Source organism: Martes martes, assembly GCF_963455335.1.
Source record: "Martes martes genome assembly, chromosome: 17".
NCBI classification, from domain to species: domain Eukaryota; kingdom Metazoa; phylum Chordata; class Mammalia; order Carnivora; family Mustelidae; genus Martes; species Martes martes.
Window position 1 is genome coordinate 7,240,589 of NC_137905.1, and position 17,876 is coordinate 7,258,464.

The following is a 17,876-nucleotide window of genomic DNA, read 5'->3' on the forward strand; positions in this document are numbered from 1 at the left end:
AGAAGCCTGAGCCCCACCTCCACGGCACACTGACGAACTTGGTCTTGGGTGGGACAGTGCAGCAAGGCTGGAGGTCCACTGTGGATGTTTTCTGAAACCTGGATGTGCTCAGGGGCCATCCAGGAAATGTATTAGAAACACCGATGCTCTGACAGTGTCCTTTAGGATTATGATTCACTCAGCCCTGGGTGGGGTGTCAGGATTTGCAGCTTTAATCCTAAAGGATTCTGATTAAGAGGTACATAAACCACCTTTTGAGAAATACTGGCTTTGTGTTCTGTGTAAATCAGAGAATCCTGCTCAGCCTTGCTTGTCCTCTTGAATCATGTATGGTAGCACTTAACATTTTTGTTTTATGTTTCTACTCTTGTGGAGTAAAATGGGGAGCCATTGAGAGGTTTTTTTTTTTGTTTTTTTTTTTAAAGATTTTATTTATTTATTTGAGAGAGAGAGATCACAAGTAGCCAGAGAGGCAGGCAGAGAGAGAGGGGGAAGCAGGCTCCCCACTGAGCAGCCCCAATGCGGGGCTCAATCCCAGGACCCTGAGATCATGACCTGGGCTAAAAGAAGATGCTTAACCCACTGAGCCACCCAGGCACCCCGCCATTGAGAGTTGTAAAGGAGAGGAGAGATGAGGCCAGGCTGTGCCACACTAATGCTGGCAATCTGACAACCTCGAAAGGATTGGGTTGGAGAGATGAGGAGAGAGGTAGCCAGCAGGAGGGGGAAGTGGAGCAGAACTGCATAATGCTTCTGTCATAAGATTCTGGATGTAGAGAGCTTTGGGTTTATATCTGACCTCACCACTTCTTAGCTGTGTGTCTTTGGGCAAGTTACTTGGCCTCCCTGGCTGTAAAATCGAGAGGTACCTTCCTTAGGAGCTGTAGTGAGGACTGAGTTGTGGGTGGGCATGAAGCACTTGGGCCAGTGGCCAGCAAGCACTCCCTGCAGTGAGCGTTGAAGAGATAAACTGGGAACGTACAGCTTCCTTCTGCCAAAATACCCTTTAGCTTGTTTGTGTCATTTGGGCTCCATAAATAGTTTCCTAGTGCCCCCCTAGGCCAGGCCCTGTGCCGGGTGATGAAGACACAACAATATGAACAGAACAGAAATTCTCCTAGGCTGGAGAATGGCAAGCTGATCGTTGCAAAGTAGAGTGGGGCATGTACCTTCGACACAGGCCACATTCAAGAGCAGAATGGGGAAAGGCAAGCAGTTGAGAGGACTCTCTCCATACTTCCCATTTTCCAGCCAGTTCCAGATTATGCATAGAATTGAGTCTTTCATGCTACTGCGTATATATTTTTTTAATTTTCTGTATATTATGTTTTGATATCTTAAAAAAACCTTCCTGATTGGAGGAGACTGTCCGTCTCTGGACTAGTCAATTCTTAGAGGTAGCAAAGGGCCCAGCATGTCTTTGAGATGAAAACTCACCAATTCAGAGCCAGATCTCCTCTCTCTGGCCCATGCACTCCCAGAGGCAATATTCCTCTGCCTTCATTACCCCAGGGCCAGTTGCCAGGCAACCAGAGACCACCCCGTAGCCCAAAGCCTGCCAACACGAGCCAATCCTGAGCTGTTTACTCTGCCCCGTCTTGTCTTTCCCTCAGAAACCCCAGGACAGGCCATGGCCTATGTGCTTCCCCTGCTCCTGTCTTCTGCCTCTGGACCACCCTGGTGCTATCCACCGTGTGCTGGTGTGACATTCTGTGCCTCCTAAGACCTGTGAGTATAAGAGGCTTTGTTCCCAAGCCTCCCTCTGCCTCCTTTTGTGGTCACACCTGACCATCCCATAAAAGAAGACAAAACAGCTACTTACCTTGGACAATGAATTTTTAGTTTGAAAATCTACTAGAAACTTTTAGAAAGTCTAAGCAGTGGGGGATAACTTTGGTCACGTGCTGTTTAGCTCACTCAAGGATTTTGGTGGATGGCAGCCATGCTTCTGGAAAGACAGCCATGGCTTGGTCATCCCCTGCTGGTTCTCTCTTCTCCAGAATCTCTATGGAAGGATGTGGAAGCTGCCAATAAGTAAGCTGTAAGGGCTCACTTAAGCTACCTGCCGTTTCTTAGGGGGATGAGTTAGGGTGAGAAGAAGAGCAGGGATGGTTGCAAACTTGAACCCTAGACAACACAAGTCAGAGCCCAGCCTTACCTCAGTGACCTCGCTTGGATAAGTCACTCAGCCTCTCTAAGGTTCCCATTTCTGCATCTGCAAAGAGAGGACAAGCGTTGCCTCCCATGCAGCGCTAATCTGAGCACCTGAAATGGACCACAAGGGACGTGACAGCCCAGTGAAGCAGGGCCTTATGGAAAGGAAGCCAGTGTCCTTTTTTTTTTTTTTTTTTTTTTTTTTTAAATTTTTTTATTTTAATAAACATATAATGTATTTTTATCCCCAGGGGTACAGGTCTGTGAATCGTCTGGTTTACACATTTCACAGCACTCATCATAGCACATACCCTCCCCAATGTCCATTTCCCCACCACCCTCTCCCATCCCCCTTCCCCCCCGCAACCCTCAGTCTGTTTCTTGAGATTGAGTCTTTTATGGTTTGTCTCCCTCCCAATCCCATCTTTTCATTTTTTCTTTTCCTACCCCTCCCCAAACCCCCCCACCTTGCATCTCCACTTCCTCATATCAAAGAGATCATATGATAGTTATATTTCTCCGATTGACTTATTTCGCTAAGCATGATACCCTCTAGTTCCATCCACGTCGTCGCAAATGGCAAGATTTCATGTCTTTTGATGGCTGCATAGTATTCCATTGTGTATATATACCACATCTTCTTTATCCATTCATCTGTTGATGGACATCTAGGCGCTTTCCACAGTTTGGCTATTGTGGACATTGCTGCTATAAACATTCGGGTGCACGTGCCCCTTCGGAGCACCACGTTTGTATCTTTAGGATATATACCCAGGAGTGCAATTGCTGGGTCGTAGGGTAGCTCTATTTTCAGTTTTTTGAGGAACCTCCACACTGTTTTCCAGAGTGGTTGCACCAGCTTGCATTCCCACCAACAGTGTAGGAGGGTTCCCCTCTCTCCGCATCCTCGCCAGCATCTGTCATTTCTTGACTTGTTAATTTTAGCCATTCTGACTGGTGTGAGGTGGTATCTCATTGTGGTTTTGATTTGTATTTCCCTGATGCCGAGTGATGTGGAGCATTTTTTCATGTGTCTGTTGGCCATCTGGATGTCTTCCTTGCAGAAATGTCTGTTCATGTCCTCTGCCCATTTCTTGACTGGATTATTTGTTCTTTGGGTATTGAGTTTGATAAGCTCTTTATAGATTTTGGATACGAGTCCTTTATCTGATATGTCGTTTGCAAATATCTTCTCCCATTCTGTCAGTTGTCTTTTGGTTTTGTTAACTGTTTCCTTTGCTGTGCAAAAGCTTTTGATCTTGATGAAATCCCAATAGTTCATTTTTGCCCTTGCTTCTGTTGCCTTTGACGATGTTCCTAGGAAGAAGTTGCTGCGGTGGAGGTCAAAGAGGTTGCTGCCTGCATTCTCCTCAAGGATTTTGATAGATTCCTTTCGCACATTGAGGTCCTTCATCCACTTTGAGTCTATTTTCGTGTGTGGTGTAAGGAAATAGTCCAATTTCATTTTTCTGCATGTGGCTGTCCAATTTTCCCAGCACCATTTGTTGAAGAGGCTGTCTTTTTTCCATTGGATATTCTTTCCTGCTTTGTCGAAGATTAGTTGACCATAGAGTTGAGGGTCTATTTCTGGGCTCTCTATTCTGTTCCATTGGTCTATATGTCTGTTTTTGTGCCAGTACCATACTGTCTTGATGATGACAGCTTTGTAATAGAGCTTGAAGTCTGGAATTGTGATGCCACCGACTTTGGCTTTCTTTTTCAATATTCCTTTGGCTATTCGAGGTCTTTTCTGGTTCCATATAAATTTTAGGATTATTTGTTCCATTTCTTTAAAAAAAATGGATGGGATTTTGATAGGGATTGCATTAAATGTGTAGATTGCTTTAGGTAAAATAGACATTTTCACAATATTTGTTCTTCCAATCCATGAGCATGGAATATTTTTCCATTTCTTTGTGTCTTCCTCAATTTCTTTCATGAGTACTTTATAGTTTTCTGAGTATAGATTCTTTGCCTCTTTGGTTAGATTTATTCCTAGGTATCTTATGGTTTTGGGTACGATTGTAAATGGGACTGACTCCTCAATTTCTCTTTCTTCTGTCTTGTTGTTAGTGTAAAGAAATGCGACTGATTTCTGTGCATTGACTTTATATCCTGACACTTTACTGAATTCCTGTATAAGTTCTAGCAGTTTTGGAGTGGAGCCTTTTGGGTTTTCCACATATAGTATCATATCATCTGCAAAGAGTGATAGTTTGACTTCTTCTTTGCCGATTTGGATGCCTTTAATTTCTTTTTGTTGTCTGATTGCTGAGGCTAGGACTTCTAGTACTATGTTGAACAGCAGTGGTGATAACGGACATCCCTGCCGTGTTCCTGACCTTAGCGGAAAAGCTTTCAGTTTTTCTCCATTGAGAATGATATTTGCGGTGGGTTTTTCATAGATGGCTTTGATAATATTGAGGTATGTGCCTTCTATCCCTACACTTTGAAGAGTTTTAATCAGGAAGGGATGCTGCACTTTGTCAAATGCTTTTTCAGCATCTATTGAGAGTATCATATGGTTCTTACTCTTTCTTTTATTAATGTATTGTATCACATTGATGGATTTGCGGATGTTGAACCAACCTTGCAGCCCTGGAATAAATCCCACTTGGTCGTGGTGAATAATCCTTTTAATGTACTGTTGGATCCTATTGGCCAGTATTTTGGTGAGAATTTTCGCATCTGTGTTCATCAAGGATATTGGTCTGTAATTCTCTTTTTTGGTGGGATCCTTGTCTGGTTTTGGGATCAAGGTGATGCTGGCCTCATAGAATGAGTTTGGAAGTTTTCCTTCCATTTCTATTTTTTGGAACAGTTTCAGGAGAATAGGAATTAATTCTTCTTTAAATGTTTGGTAGAATTCCCCTGGGAAGCCGTCTGGTCCTGGACTTTTGTTTGTTTGGAGATTTTTGATGACTGTTTCAATCTCCTTACTGGTTATGGGTCTGTTCAGGTTATCTATTTCTTCCTGGTTCAGTTGTGGTAGTTTATACATCTCTAGAAATGTATCCATTTCTTCCAGGTTGTCAAATTTGTTGCCATAGAGTTGCTCGTAGTATGTTCTTATAATTGTTTGTATTTCTTTGGTGTTGGTTGTGATCTCTCCTCTTTCATTCATGATTTTATTTATTTGCGTCCTTTCTCTTTTCTTTTTGATAAGTCTGGCCAGGGGCTTATCAATCTTATTAATTCTTTCAAAGAACCAGCTCCTAGTTTTGTTGATTTGTTCTATTGTTTTTTTAGTTTCTATTTCATTGATTTCTGCTCTGATCTTTATGATTTCTCTTCTCCTGCTGGGTTTAGGCTTTCTTTGTTGTTCTCTCTCCAGCTCCTTTAGGTGTAGGGTTAGGTTGTGTATTTGAGACCTTTCTTGTTTCTTGAGAAAGGCTTGCACTGCTATATATTTTCCTCTCAGGACTGCCTTTGTTGTGTCCCACAGATTTTGAACTGTTGTGTTTTCATTATCATTTGTTTCCATGAATTTTTTCAATTCTTCTTTAATTTCCTGGTTGACCCATTCATTTTTTAGAAGGATGCTGTTTAGTCTCCATGTATTTGCGTTCTTTCCAAATTTCCTCTTGTGATTGAGTTCGAGCTTCAGAGCATTGTGGTCTGAAAATATGCAGGGAATGATCTCGATCTTTTGGTACCGATTGAGACCTGATTTATGACCCAGGATGTGGTCTATTCTGGAGAATGTTCCATGTGCACTAGAGAAGAATGTATATTCTGTTGCTTTGGGATGGAATGTTCTGAATATATCTGTGATGTCCATCTGGTCCAGTGTGTCATTTAAGGCCTTTATTTCCTTGTTGATCTTTTGCTTAGATGATCTGTCCATTTCAGTGAGGGGAGTGTTAAAGTCCCCTGCTATTATTGTATTACTGTCGATGTATTTCTTTGATTTTGTTATTAATTGGTTTATATAGTTGGCTGCTCCCATGTTAGGGGCATAGATATTTAAGATTGTTAGATCTTCTTGTTGGACAGACCCTTTGAGTATGATATAGTGTCCTTCCTCATCTCTTATTATAGTCTTTGGCTTAAAATCTAATTGATCTGATATAAGGATTGCCACCCCAGCTTTCTTCTGATGTCCATTAGCATGGTACATTGTTTTCCACCCCCTCACTTTAAATCTGGAGGTGTCTTCGGGTCTAAAATGAGTTTCTTGTAGGCAGCATATGGATGGGTTTTGTTTTTTTATCCATTCTGATACCCTGTGTCTTTTGATTGGGGCATTGAGCCCATTAACATTCAGGGTAACTATTGAGAGATATGAATTTAGTGCCATTGTATTGCCTGTAAGATGATTGTTACTGTATATTGTTTCTGTTTCTTTCTGATCTACTACTTTTAGGGTCTCTCTTTGCTTAGAGGACCCCTTTCAATATTTCCTGTAGAGCTGGTTTGGTGTTTGCAAATTCTTTCAGCTTTTGTTTGTCCTGGAAGCTCTTTATCTCTCCTTCTATTTTCAATGATAGCCTAGCCGGATATAGTATTCTTGGCTGCATGTTTTTCTCGTTTAGTGCTCTGAATATATCATGCCAGTTCTTTCTGGCCTGCCAGGTCTCTGTGGATAGGTCCGCTGCCAATCTAATGTTTTTACCCTTGTATGTTACAGACTTCTTTTCCCGGGCTGCTTTCAGGATTTTCTCTTTGTCGCTAAGACTTGTAAATTTTACTATCAGGTGACGAGGTGTGGACCTATTTTTATTGATTTTGAGGGGCGTTCTTAGCATCTCCTGGATTTTGATGTTTGTTCCCTTTGCCATATTAGGGAAATTCTCTCCAATAATTGTCTCCAATATACCTTCTGCTCCCCTCTCTCTTTCTTCTTCTTCTGGAATCCCAATTATTCTAATGTTGTGTCGTCTTATGGTGTCACTTATCTCTCGAATCCTCTCCTCGTGTTCCAGTAGTTGTTTGTCTCTCTTTTGCTCAGCTTCTTTATTCTCTGTCATTTGGTCTTCTATGTCACTAATTCTTTCTTCTGCCTCATTTATCCTGGCAGTGAGAGCTTCCATTTTTGATTGCACCTCATGAATAGCTTTTTTGATTTCAACTTGGTTAGATTTTAGTTCTTTTATTTCTCCAGAAAGGGCTTTTATCTCTCCGGAGAGGGTTTCTCTAATATCTTCTATGCCTTTTTCGAGCCCGGCTAGAACCTTGAGAATTGTCATTCTGAACTCTAGATCTGTCATGCTACCTATGTCTGTATTGATTAGGTCTCCAGCCTTCGGTACGGCCTCTTGTTCTTTTTTTTGAGGTGAGTTTTTCCGCCTTGTCATTTTGTCCAGGTAGGATTTGCTTTCTCCTGCTGTGGAATTCCGCTGTTCTTGGTGACTGAAGTTGGTTTTGGATGGTTTCTTGTTGATCTTCTTGGGGGAGGGGCCTGTTGTAGTGATTCTCAAGTGTCTTTGCCGCAGGCGGAATTGCACCGCCCTTGCCAGGGGCCGGGCTAAGTAATCCGCTCGGGTTCGCTTTCGGGAGCTTTTGTTCCCTGAGCGCTTTCCGTAGAGTTCCGGAGGACGGGAATGAAGATGGCGGCCTCCCAATCTCTCGGCCCGGAGGAGCCGAGAGCTTGGGGTTCCGCTCCTCAGTGCACTCTCAGAGCAAAGCGCCCAATAGCCCCGCCTCCCAAGCCAGTGTCCTTTTACCTTCCATGCACATTGTCCAGAACAGTGTGCATTTCCCTAGGAATCACTGGTAACTTCTGTCTAGGAAAGGAGGGGACTGTTAAGGCTTTGGGCTGTCAGGCAATACGGAACCACCACTCTGTAGCTGAGTTTCAGTAGTATCTGTTAAGTTTTTGCAAACTCAGAGCTCATGGTTTTCACACATGGGGTCTCTATTCGCGAAATCTTAGAGCAAGACACTGGCCTAGAGTCGGCATTCAAAAAAATAACTGCTGACTGGCTTAGAAGAAATAGTATTAAGCAAATATAATGCTAATGCTTATTGAGCATGTGTTCTGTGCCAGGCATTATACCAAGCTCCTTGCACATATTAATGCCTTTAAATTCCACGGCAACTCTGATATCTCCATTTTACAGATGGGAGACAGACACAGCAAGGATCAGTAACTTGCCCAAGGTCACACAGCTGAGGTGCATGTTAGCTAGGATGAAGATGGGATTCAAACCCAGTGACAATGATGGGGATTTTCAATGTGTTTTGTGCCTACCAGGTGCCAGGCCCTTGCTAGATACCAGGCCCTTCAAAGGATCGTGACAGCTCTGCAGAGGGGATCATCAAGCTCTTTTTACTGCGGAGGAAATAGAGGCCAAGGGAGGTGAAGTCACCGGCTTGTTGAGCTGGAAGGTGGGGGGTTAAAGAAAAATGTCATCAGGCTGAAGCCCCGGACACGAACTTCCCCAGCATGTGACCCTGAGCCTGCTAAAGCCCCACGTGACCCATCCCAGACCTCTTTAAGAACTCAGTGTGTGCTGTTGTGACCTACACCAGCACCGTGGCCAACAGTAACGAGTTTACATCTACCTCGTGAGCCAGTCACCTGAACCCAGAATTCTGTCTCATTCGGTCATTTCAGTCTCCCCTCTGGGAGAGCCACTGAACTGGTTGCTTGAGTGACTGGCTCTCCCTTGCCTGGTGAGCAGCCTCCTCAGCTCTGTGCTCTTCCTGTTTTCATGAGGCATGTCTGACTCCAAAGCCAGTAATCTGCTCCTGTTCTCGCCCACCTTCATGAGAAGGCATATCATTTGGCAGCCTGGACTCTCTGAAAGGGAAGCTTGGCCCCCTTTCCAGGGAGGTTTGTGCTTATGGTTGGCTCAAGGATGGCCTCTGCAAGATGTCCATGTCCTAATCCCTGGAACCTGTTGACTTATAGGGCAACACAGACATGGTTATATTAACGATTTTGAGAAGGGAGATGATCCTGGATTATCTGGGTGGGCCCAATGCCATCACAAAGGTTCTTACAAGAGTCAGACAGGAGGGTCCGAGAAGGAACTGTGATTATGGAAGCCAGGGAAGCGAGGAGAGTGAGGGAGAGAGAGCAGGTGTGCAAGAGGCTCTGCTGCTCTTTGCAGATGCAGCTGGGGCCACAAGCCAAGGAAGACAGGCTGCCTCTAGAAGCTGGAAAAGGCAAGGAAATGGGCTATCTCCCTGCAGCCTCCAACACCTTGATTTTAGTCCAGTTTTGACTTCTGACTTCCATAATTGTAAGAATAAATTAGTGCTATTTTGAGCTACTAAATTTGTGGTTGTCTTTACAGCAGCAACAGCGAACCAAACCAGTAGTCTTACCATCTCTAATCGTGAAGCTGTGGAGCAAGGCCAGGCCGTCAAACCAGTGGTTGTATCTGGTCTCCCCCACTGTGTGCATTCCAGGCCCATTGCGGAGCAGGGTGCCCTGCAGCCATGTGGGAATCCTGCCTGTTAAGAGAAAGAGTGGTTTCCAGTTTTCACATCTCAACCAAAAAGCTATGAGACGTGGCCATGGAAAGGAATTGAGGTCACGGTCCCCACATGACTCGCAGCGCCCACTCATTCCTTCAGCAGTCATTTCCAGAAAGGGTAGGATATGCCTGGATTGTGCCAGCACTGAGGATACCGAGAAGAACTGACGTCATCTCTGTCCTCAAGTTGCTTACCACCCACGGAGCAGATGGATGAACAGACACCCCAACCACACCACAATAAAGGCAGGCAATGTGACAGGCTCAGCAAGGGGGCTGCATGGAACAGAACCTCACCCCCAGGTAGGGTGAGAGCAGGAGGAGGAGGAGGAGTTATTGGCCTCGCAAAGGCATGAGGAAAGAACATTCTAGAACCGTGCTGTCCAATACGGTAGCCACGGGCCTCATGTGGCCACTGAGGACTTGAAACCCGGCCAGTCCGAACAGAGATGTGCTGGAGACTGTAAAATACACACGCAATTTCAAAGGCTAAGTATGAAAAAAATATAAAATATCTCATTAGCAATTTTTAAAATATTGATTACATGTTGAACCTATAATATTTTGGATATGTTGCCTTAAATGAAATATACTGTTAAAATTAACTTCACCTGTGTTTGTTTTTGTGTTTGTTTTGTTTTCACTTTTTTTTGAGTGTGGCTATTAGAATTTAAAACTATGCATGTGGCCTGCATTTTATCTCTGTTGAATAGCACTGCTCTAGAGGTAGCAGGCTGCAGTAGACACTGTTGGTGCCCCACCCTTGTCCTCTTGGCACTGACCTCTCCCTGAAGGTTACATTCTGCCACTACCTGCAGCTCTTTGCCTGAGGGCTTTGTTTTCACTGCAGGAGCTGCTCTGCCCACACACTAGGCAAGCTGGAACACCTTGGCCTTAATGCCCCTGTAAGTGGCTGTCACCCAATGATGGATGGGGAGTTGGACATCGCATGTGACCACTTCCTTGCCCCCAGTTGGGACAATATGAGGCATGTGATATACTATGCCCAGAGAGCTCAGGTCTGATGGCTCACTGGTCTGTAGCTTGACAATGCCCCCTTTATTGGTTTCCCTCCCAGTGTTTCTTGGGATCATGTCCCAAATTAAACTACTTACATCTGAATTCTTATCGCTGGGGGAACACGAACCGAGAGATCAAAGACCAGCTCAAAGACCAGGAGATGTGCCAGCTGTTTAGCAAGACTGGTCTGTAATTTCCGAGTGAGGAAGCATAAGTATTGAGGCTTGAGAGCTAAGCATGAAGCATGACAAAAGTCAATGAGACCACACCAAGGGTGTGGATTAGAAGGTTAGCAGAATGGCACAGCTTGGCCAGTTAAAATAGGGAATGAGAGGATCAGATTTTTGTGCATGTGCAATTTTTTTCTTGAGATAAAATTCACATAACGAAAAAATTCCACCACTTTAAAGTATACAATCAGGATTTTTTAAAAATATATTCACAATGTTATGCAATCATCACCATCTAGTTCCAGAACATTCCATTACCCCAAAGTCTTGTCCTCCTGACAACCACTAATCTAAAGATCTGCCTCTTCTGGACAGCTCATATTAATGGAATATGCTCAGATTTGGGGTTTCAAAAGTTGTCTCTGTGGTGTAGAGTGTGGCAGGAGGAGGAGCCAAGAGGAGGCAGGAAGACCGAGCAAGGATGGAGAGAAACAACAGAGAAGAGAGCTGGAGGATGTGGATGGATAGGATTGGGAGCTTGAGTGAATATGAGGCAGAGGGCCCCACGTCTCTTGTCCTGGGCAACTAAGTGAATAGCGGGGCTCTTCACAGGGACCCAGATGCAGGAGAAGGGGCAGGTGAGGCAGAGCAGAGAGATGGGAATCTGAACACAAAACCCCAGACAGAAGGACACGTATTGAGCACCATGTGCCAGGCACCAGTGGGGCGTGGGGAGCAGGTGCATTAAATCATATTGTCATTGCAGTAACCCTATGTGGTAGGTACAGGCAGACTATTTTAATTAATTAATTAATTAATTAACTGGCCAAGGAGGTCTCAGAACCAACAAAGCACTGTCCAGCATGAAGCCTGGTCATGGCCTTCATGGGCAAACGTGGGACAATCTTTAGCTAACGGGCGGCCAGTGGTTAGACTTGATGCAGGACTGGAGGCCTGGACTGAGGGTTGGGAGCACGTCCTTCATGGGCCGCTTGGCCTTGGGCAAGTCACAGCCCCTCTCCAGCCCTCAGCTTCCCTCAAGGAGGAAGGCATGATTTATAGCAGTGGTTCTCACACTTGGAAGCAACCAGAGGGCTTGTAGAAACACACATTGCTGGGCTCCACCTCCAGCATATCTGATTCTGTGGGTCTGGAGTGGGCCCAGGAATTTGTGATTCTAACAAGCACCCAGGTGATGGGGAGACTACAGGTGTGGGGTGGAGGTGGGGAGAACAGCTCATGTGGATCCAGGGGTCCACTCAGATCTGTAGGTTCCAGGATTCCGGCTTTCTAAAATTGCCAAGGATTTCCGTGCAGCCATTAGACATAAAGCTTATGGGCAGCATGTTGATGGTGTCCCAGAGCATAAAAGGATACGTATTGGAGGCTCTCTTTTCTAAAATAAAATATTAATTGTAAATTATAATTGTAATTGTAAATAAATTAATTGTAAAATATTAATTGTAAATATACATGTTTTTGAAAAAAAAATTTGTCGTCTATACAATCTCTATCTTGTAAAAACTTAAAGTACTCCAGTATTAGGAGTGCTTGGGATGGAAATACAGCTGATTTTATTGCCCTGTGCTCCCATTAGCATATCCAAGTTTTTATATACGTGCATATACAAAACACACACACACATAGAGATCATACGTTATCTTTGTAGCCAGAGAAAAACACACATAAAAGCTATTCTTTCAAAAGCCTTCCAAGGCAATTCCTTGGTTGAAAAGCTCCCATCTGACTTCCTCACAGAGAAAGCTCACTTGGGAAAAGCCTCCAGATCCGGGTATCTGAAGATGAAAGGACCTGGGTGCCTGAGCTAGCCACTCACCATTCTCAGGGGCAGCACAGAAGGGGAGAGAGCCGGAGGAGTAACAGATGAAGAAAACGAGACACAAAGCCCGCTAAAGGACTGTTCTCGTGGAGGGTCCCACTCTGGGTCTGTTTGACTTACGGCTCTGCGGGTACTCGAAGGCCCCGATCACACCTGCGAGGACATCAAGACACGCTCTGCATGTGCCCCACCCCCGCATGCACATGCAAAAGTGGGAGCCCATGTGCGCCTCTCATGCCATTGATAAGGTAACTTAGGGTGCACAGATTTGCACAAAGGCACCACCCGCTTGGAACGGCCATGCTCTGCAGAATCATTCCATTGTCTTCATGCCAGTCGGAGCATCCCCAGGCTCTTTGCCTCAAGTAGTGAGGATGACTCTCCCTCTCCCTGGAAACGGTTTCTGTGTATTAGAAGCACACCTAGATTTTCACAGAGAATACGTCTGGATTGTGGATCATTCCCTGCTATAGACTGCATTCCAGATTTTCCAAAAATAATTTACAATAAATTTTACCTTTATAAACAGAACAAAAAAAAGTGTATGTCTAAATATATGAGAGCCCGTGTCTATACAGAATGCTTACCTGTCACTTTGGCCCTCACAGGTTCCAGCTGCTCCTCCTTATTTCTGCCAAATATTATATCCATGGCATGGGGCGCTGAACAGGGGTGATAGTGACAGTGCGCAGACACTCTGCTGTGTTCCAGGCAACCGATCTTTGGTTCCTTCTTTTCTTTCCTTTCTGCTCTCCTGCAGCTTCCTTCTACATCTCCTTTCCTGAGAGCCTGGTATCTCTTCTCACACAGCCGGGGGCGGGGGCGGGGGTGCGGTGCGGGCTGGGGCTGCGCTGGGGCTGCGCTGGGGCTGGTGTTATTTAACTGTGGTCAAAGGTCAATTCCCTAGCCAGGAGTCCTGTCTAATCTTTAACCCTCTTACTGTAACCCCAACTCCCTTTCCAGTTCCACATCTGGCTTAAGCAAGAAAAGCTACTCTTCTGCTGGGTTTAAACTGGCAGGATAATTCAGTGGGTGCATTCTGTGCAGGTATGCAGCCTGAAATAATCCAACCCAGGAAGTGGAGATGATTTATGATCAGAACAACAGGAGAAACTATCAGGACCTGGGATTAGGGGAGCCGAAAGCGTGTCAATCGCTAGAATTCCTTCTGCACATGGTGGGAACTTCTTCAGCAGAGAGAGCTTTTTGTTTTGTTTTGAATAAAGGTCCCTGAGCCTCCCCCTCCTTAAAATATCATATTCAAGATTTTATTGAAGTATACTTTACCTAGAGTAAAATGCACAGATCTTAACTGTACTTCTTGATGTACTAGAGAGATGTATATGTACATGTAACAGTCATCCCAATTCATATTAGAGTGTTTCCATTACCAGAGAGTTCTTTTGTGATTCTTTCTGGTCAGTTTCCAAATCCCACCCTCCAGAGTAAACCCCGATCTGATTTCTTTCACTAAAGATGAGGTTTTTTTCTGTTCTTGAACTTCATATAAGTGAACTCATAATAAATCCTTTACCAGTTAAAAAAGTCATATTCAAAGAGCAACTTAATTTATTATAGGTTTTTTAGGAGAAGTAAACATAAAATGTTTACCCATTTAAACCATAAATATAGGGAACCAAAAACGCTACTCGACAACAATGAAGAATTATAAAAAACAAAAACAAAAACAAATGTCAGTTGGACTTCCTGCTCTAACAGGAGAGAGAAACGACACCGATCTGTGATTTCAGAGTCCCCTGTATTTGTGCCTCTCCGTGTGATGCCATTGCCTAAAATCCATATTCAAGTGGCTTTGAATGTTGGATAATGAGTTAATGGACTCCTCTCTACTCCTCTTGCTTAAAGAAAGTAGCAGCTGTTTCCTCTCCGGGTAGAGGAAGACAGGGTGTGGTGCTGGTCTTTACGTGGCTGCTGAGTACAGCTCCTGTCAGGTCTGGGCCAAGACCGCGTTCCAGGATCTGGGAGCCCAGTCCGGACAGCCGCCTGGTCTGGCTGCCCGCCCACCCCTGGCGGCACACTCCGATCACCTGGCTGCACGTGCTCCTGGGTCCCACGCCGAGCCTCACTCCATACACCCTGACGTGAGAACTTTCAAGGGGGTGCCCAGCTCTGGGTGGTCTTAGCCATGTGCTGGGTGATTCTGCTTCTCGGCAGCTGCTAAGGAGCTCTGGTCCAAGGAAGATGCTTTGTGTTTGGGTTGATACTAGATTCACATTCTTCCCTTTCCTATGTGTCTGCCTTATCCTCTCTGATTTTCCATTTCCTTGGGGGTGTAATGGGGGTGTAATGATATCAAAGTCCCAAAGTACTGTAAATCAAGGGTCTAGTAAAGGCACCTGGCCCCAAACAGCTACCGATTAACACCCTTTCCTCCCCATTCGCCCAGAAGGCAGTTCCCTTTGACCCACATTTTCCATTCAGTCCCATAACTTGCCAGTTTATTCTTCTGTCTGGTCTAAACATGTGTATCCATGTCAGCGTTATTATTCCTAGGTTGTGAAAGCTGTGTCCTTGCGGGGATTAAGTGAGAATGTCTGGCATAAACGATGAGCTCAGGGGAAAAAAAATGCACCACCAGAGGCAGGAGCTCTGGTGCCGGGGGGGAAAAAAGAGCTCAAGGCTTAGAGCTCAGAAGACCTATTTGGATCTCCGGGCTGTTGTCACAACCCCTCTGAACCTCACTTTACTCTGCAAAACAGGGTGGCAATACCTAGGCCACGGGGTTTGTGGAGAGGACGATATCGAAATTACAGAAGGAAAAACATGACTGTGTCTCCTTTCTTGTCTGTTTTGTATATCCAGCAAAGCAATGGCCCCCAGCCACATCGAGTGCCTTCTCTGAGTCAAGTGCTTTGCAAGGCAAGCACTCTACATGTGCTAGCTCGCTCCGACTTTATACAATCCTAGGAGATGGGTATTCTTAGCATCATTCTAGAGATGCAGAAAGTCAGGAAAGATAACCAACTTGCCTTAGGTCACACAGCGACTAGGAGACAATCAGGAAGCCAAGCCGGGCAGCCTGACTCCAAAGTACACACTCTGTGACAATGCTACTCAGTGCCGACACATGATGGATGTTTGCTAGATCTTTGCGGAATGAAGTAATGGGTGGATGTGTTGATGGGTGGAGGACGCAAGAAGACCAGTCTTGGGTTGATATCATTGCCCTGTTATATAACACAGAGAACCAAAGCTAGCTTTCTTTATTCAGGCCCCTACTGCACCCCGGGGACAATTACATGGTGATGTCAGGATTTTTTGATAACGGGGATAATAAATTGATCATAACAATGGCTATCTGTATTAGTTTTCTAGGGCTACCATAACAAAGTACCAGTGGATGGTTTCAGTAGCATAAGTCTGCTTTCTTATACCTCTGGAGGCTGGAAGTCAAGATCAAAGTATCAACAGGGCTAGCTTCTGAGGCCTCCCCCGCCCCACCCCGTATGCAGATGGCCATCTTTTCTCACCGTGTCGTTGCATGGTCATTTGTCTGGGCACATGCCTCCCTGGTTGTGTGTCCCAGTTACCTCTTCTTATAAGGATACCCATCAGAGTGCATTAGGGCCCAACCTAATGGACTCATTTTAATTTAATCACCTCTCTAAAGACTCTCTCTCTAAATGCAGTTACATTCTGAGGTGCTGGGTCTCCAACATGTGAATCTTGGGGTGGGGGAGGGGAAGACCCAATTCAGCCCATGATGATATCATGAAAGTTCGAGTTAAGGGAAGGTGCTTTGGCTGGAAGTAACACAATATCTGCAGAAACTCTGAGGGTATGTCTTCGTCTCAGACCTCAAGTCAACTGGGGGTCCTGGGCCATCTCAACAGGCACTACCAGGCCACCCTCAGGGGGTTGGTTTCTCATCCTTGGGCTTGCTCAGTTTTGCTTATGAGTGATTGCCTTCAACCCAGGAATCATGTCCTTCCATAATAACGTGCTAAAGCAGAGACACAAGGTCGGGGCGGGGGGAGGCATTTCCTTTTTACAGCTCCCTCTCTTTATACCAAGGAAAACCTTTCCCAGAACCATCTGAGCAGATTTTTCTCAGTCTCACTGGCTAAATGGCATCACATGACCACCCCTAGACCAATTCCCAGTAAGGAGGAACAGGTATGGCCTGATTTTCTTAAACCCATCAGGTGACGTCCCCAGGCAGCATGTTGCCCCCAGACTCACCAGACTTCATTAGCAAGGAACAAAGAGGGGATGGCTTGGGACAGGCAACCTGCAGTGTTGACTGCAGGCAGTGCAACATTCATTCACCCCCACATTCATTTATTCTTTCAACATGTATTTACTAAGCACCTACTATGTGCTGGAAATACAGCAGTGAATGAAGCAGGAAAATAATTCTGTGTCTTCTTCGAACGTACACAGACTAGTTGCCAAGCTCTGGAGTTACAGAGGTGGTTACTGAAACTCAGTTCTGCCTTCTTCACTCCCATGTTATTCCTTTTGTTGGGAGGCAGCGTCTTCATATCCCAAAGGACATACATTTCCCAAAGGGTTAGGGGTCCTGCCGTGGTTCCTGGGAAAGCCTTCATGTTGACCGTCCATCCTCCCTTTTCATAAACAGAGATAACAAGCAGCAGCTGCTCTCTGTCAAGAAGCTCTGGCATTGCTCTGGCCCCATGGAAGCCTGACCTCTGCTTTCTAGGTCTTTGCTAATAAGGGAAGAGCGGGACAAGAGCCTTGTAGGAGTAGGAGCTGTTCTCCAGCCTCTAATGAATGCCATTCCCTGGATGTCTGACACGTGCCAAGTAGCATGTTAGGTGTCTGATGAGCAGCATGTCATTTAATCCCTACACACCCCTGCAAGGAGGTCATTAGCAACCTTATTTTTACAACCTCAGAGATGAGAAGGAACCCAGTTCTGGCCAACAGCTCGTCAGGGCATATCCCTCCCCATACAGCAGTGCTTACCGCTTGTTGAAGTCTCTGGTTGAGGATCAGAGCTAGAGAGGAGAGCAAAAGTGGGTATTCCACAGACAGGTTTTCTAACACATTTGCTGCCTTCAGGTGGACTGAAAACTGGCCAATGCATCAGAGAGGGCAATGGGAACATGGAAGGAAGTAGCTCACCTTAAAAAAGAGGTTTGGTCATTCACTACCATGAAACAAACCACCCCGAAACATAGCGGTTAAAGCACCTGTCATTATTCTTACCTCTCTGCGCTCAGTTCTGTGGGCTGACTGGGCTCTGCCGGGCTCTGACTGGTTTCTGCTTTTATCACTTGG

At 45.2% G+C, this 17,876-nt stretch overlaps 1 protein-coding gene across 2 annotated transcripts in view; it reads right to left on the bottom strand.

The window, feature by feature from the left end:
• Positions 1–13,424, bottom strand: part of BCO1 (beta-carotene oxygenase 1) — a 40,924-nt gene extending 27,500 nt beyond the window's left edge. Inside the window, exons 1-2 of one of the 2 annotated variants that reach the window (XM_080828200.1) lie at positions 13,199–13,424; positions 9,430–9,558 (exon numbers count right to left, since the gene is read on the bottom strand). In XM_080828200.1, coding sequence (XP_080684326.1) covers positions 9,430–9,558; positions 13,199–13,262 — 193 coding nt within the window. In that variant the 5' untranslated portion in view covers positions 13,263–13,424. The remainder of the gene's footprint in view (positions 1–9,429; positions 9,559–13,198) is intronic. The other variant, XM_080828199.1, reaches the window with a different exon arrangement.
• Between the last annotated feature and the right edge of the window lie 4,452 nt (positions 13,425–17,876).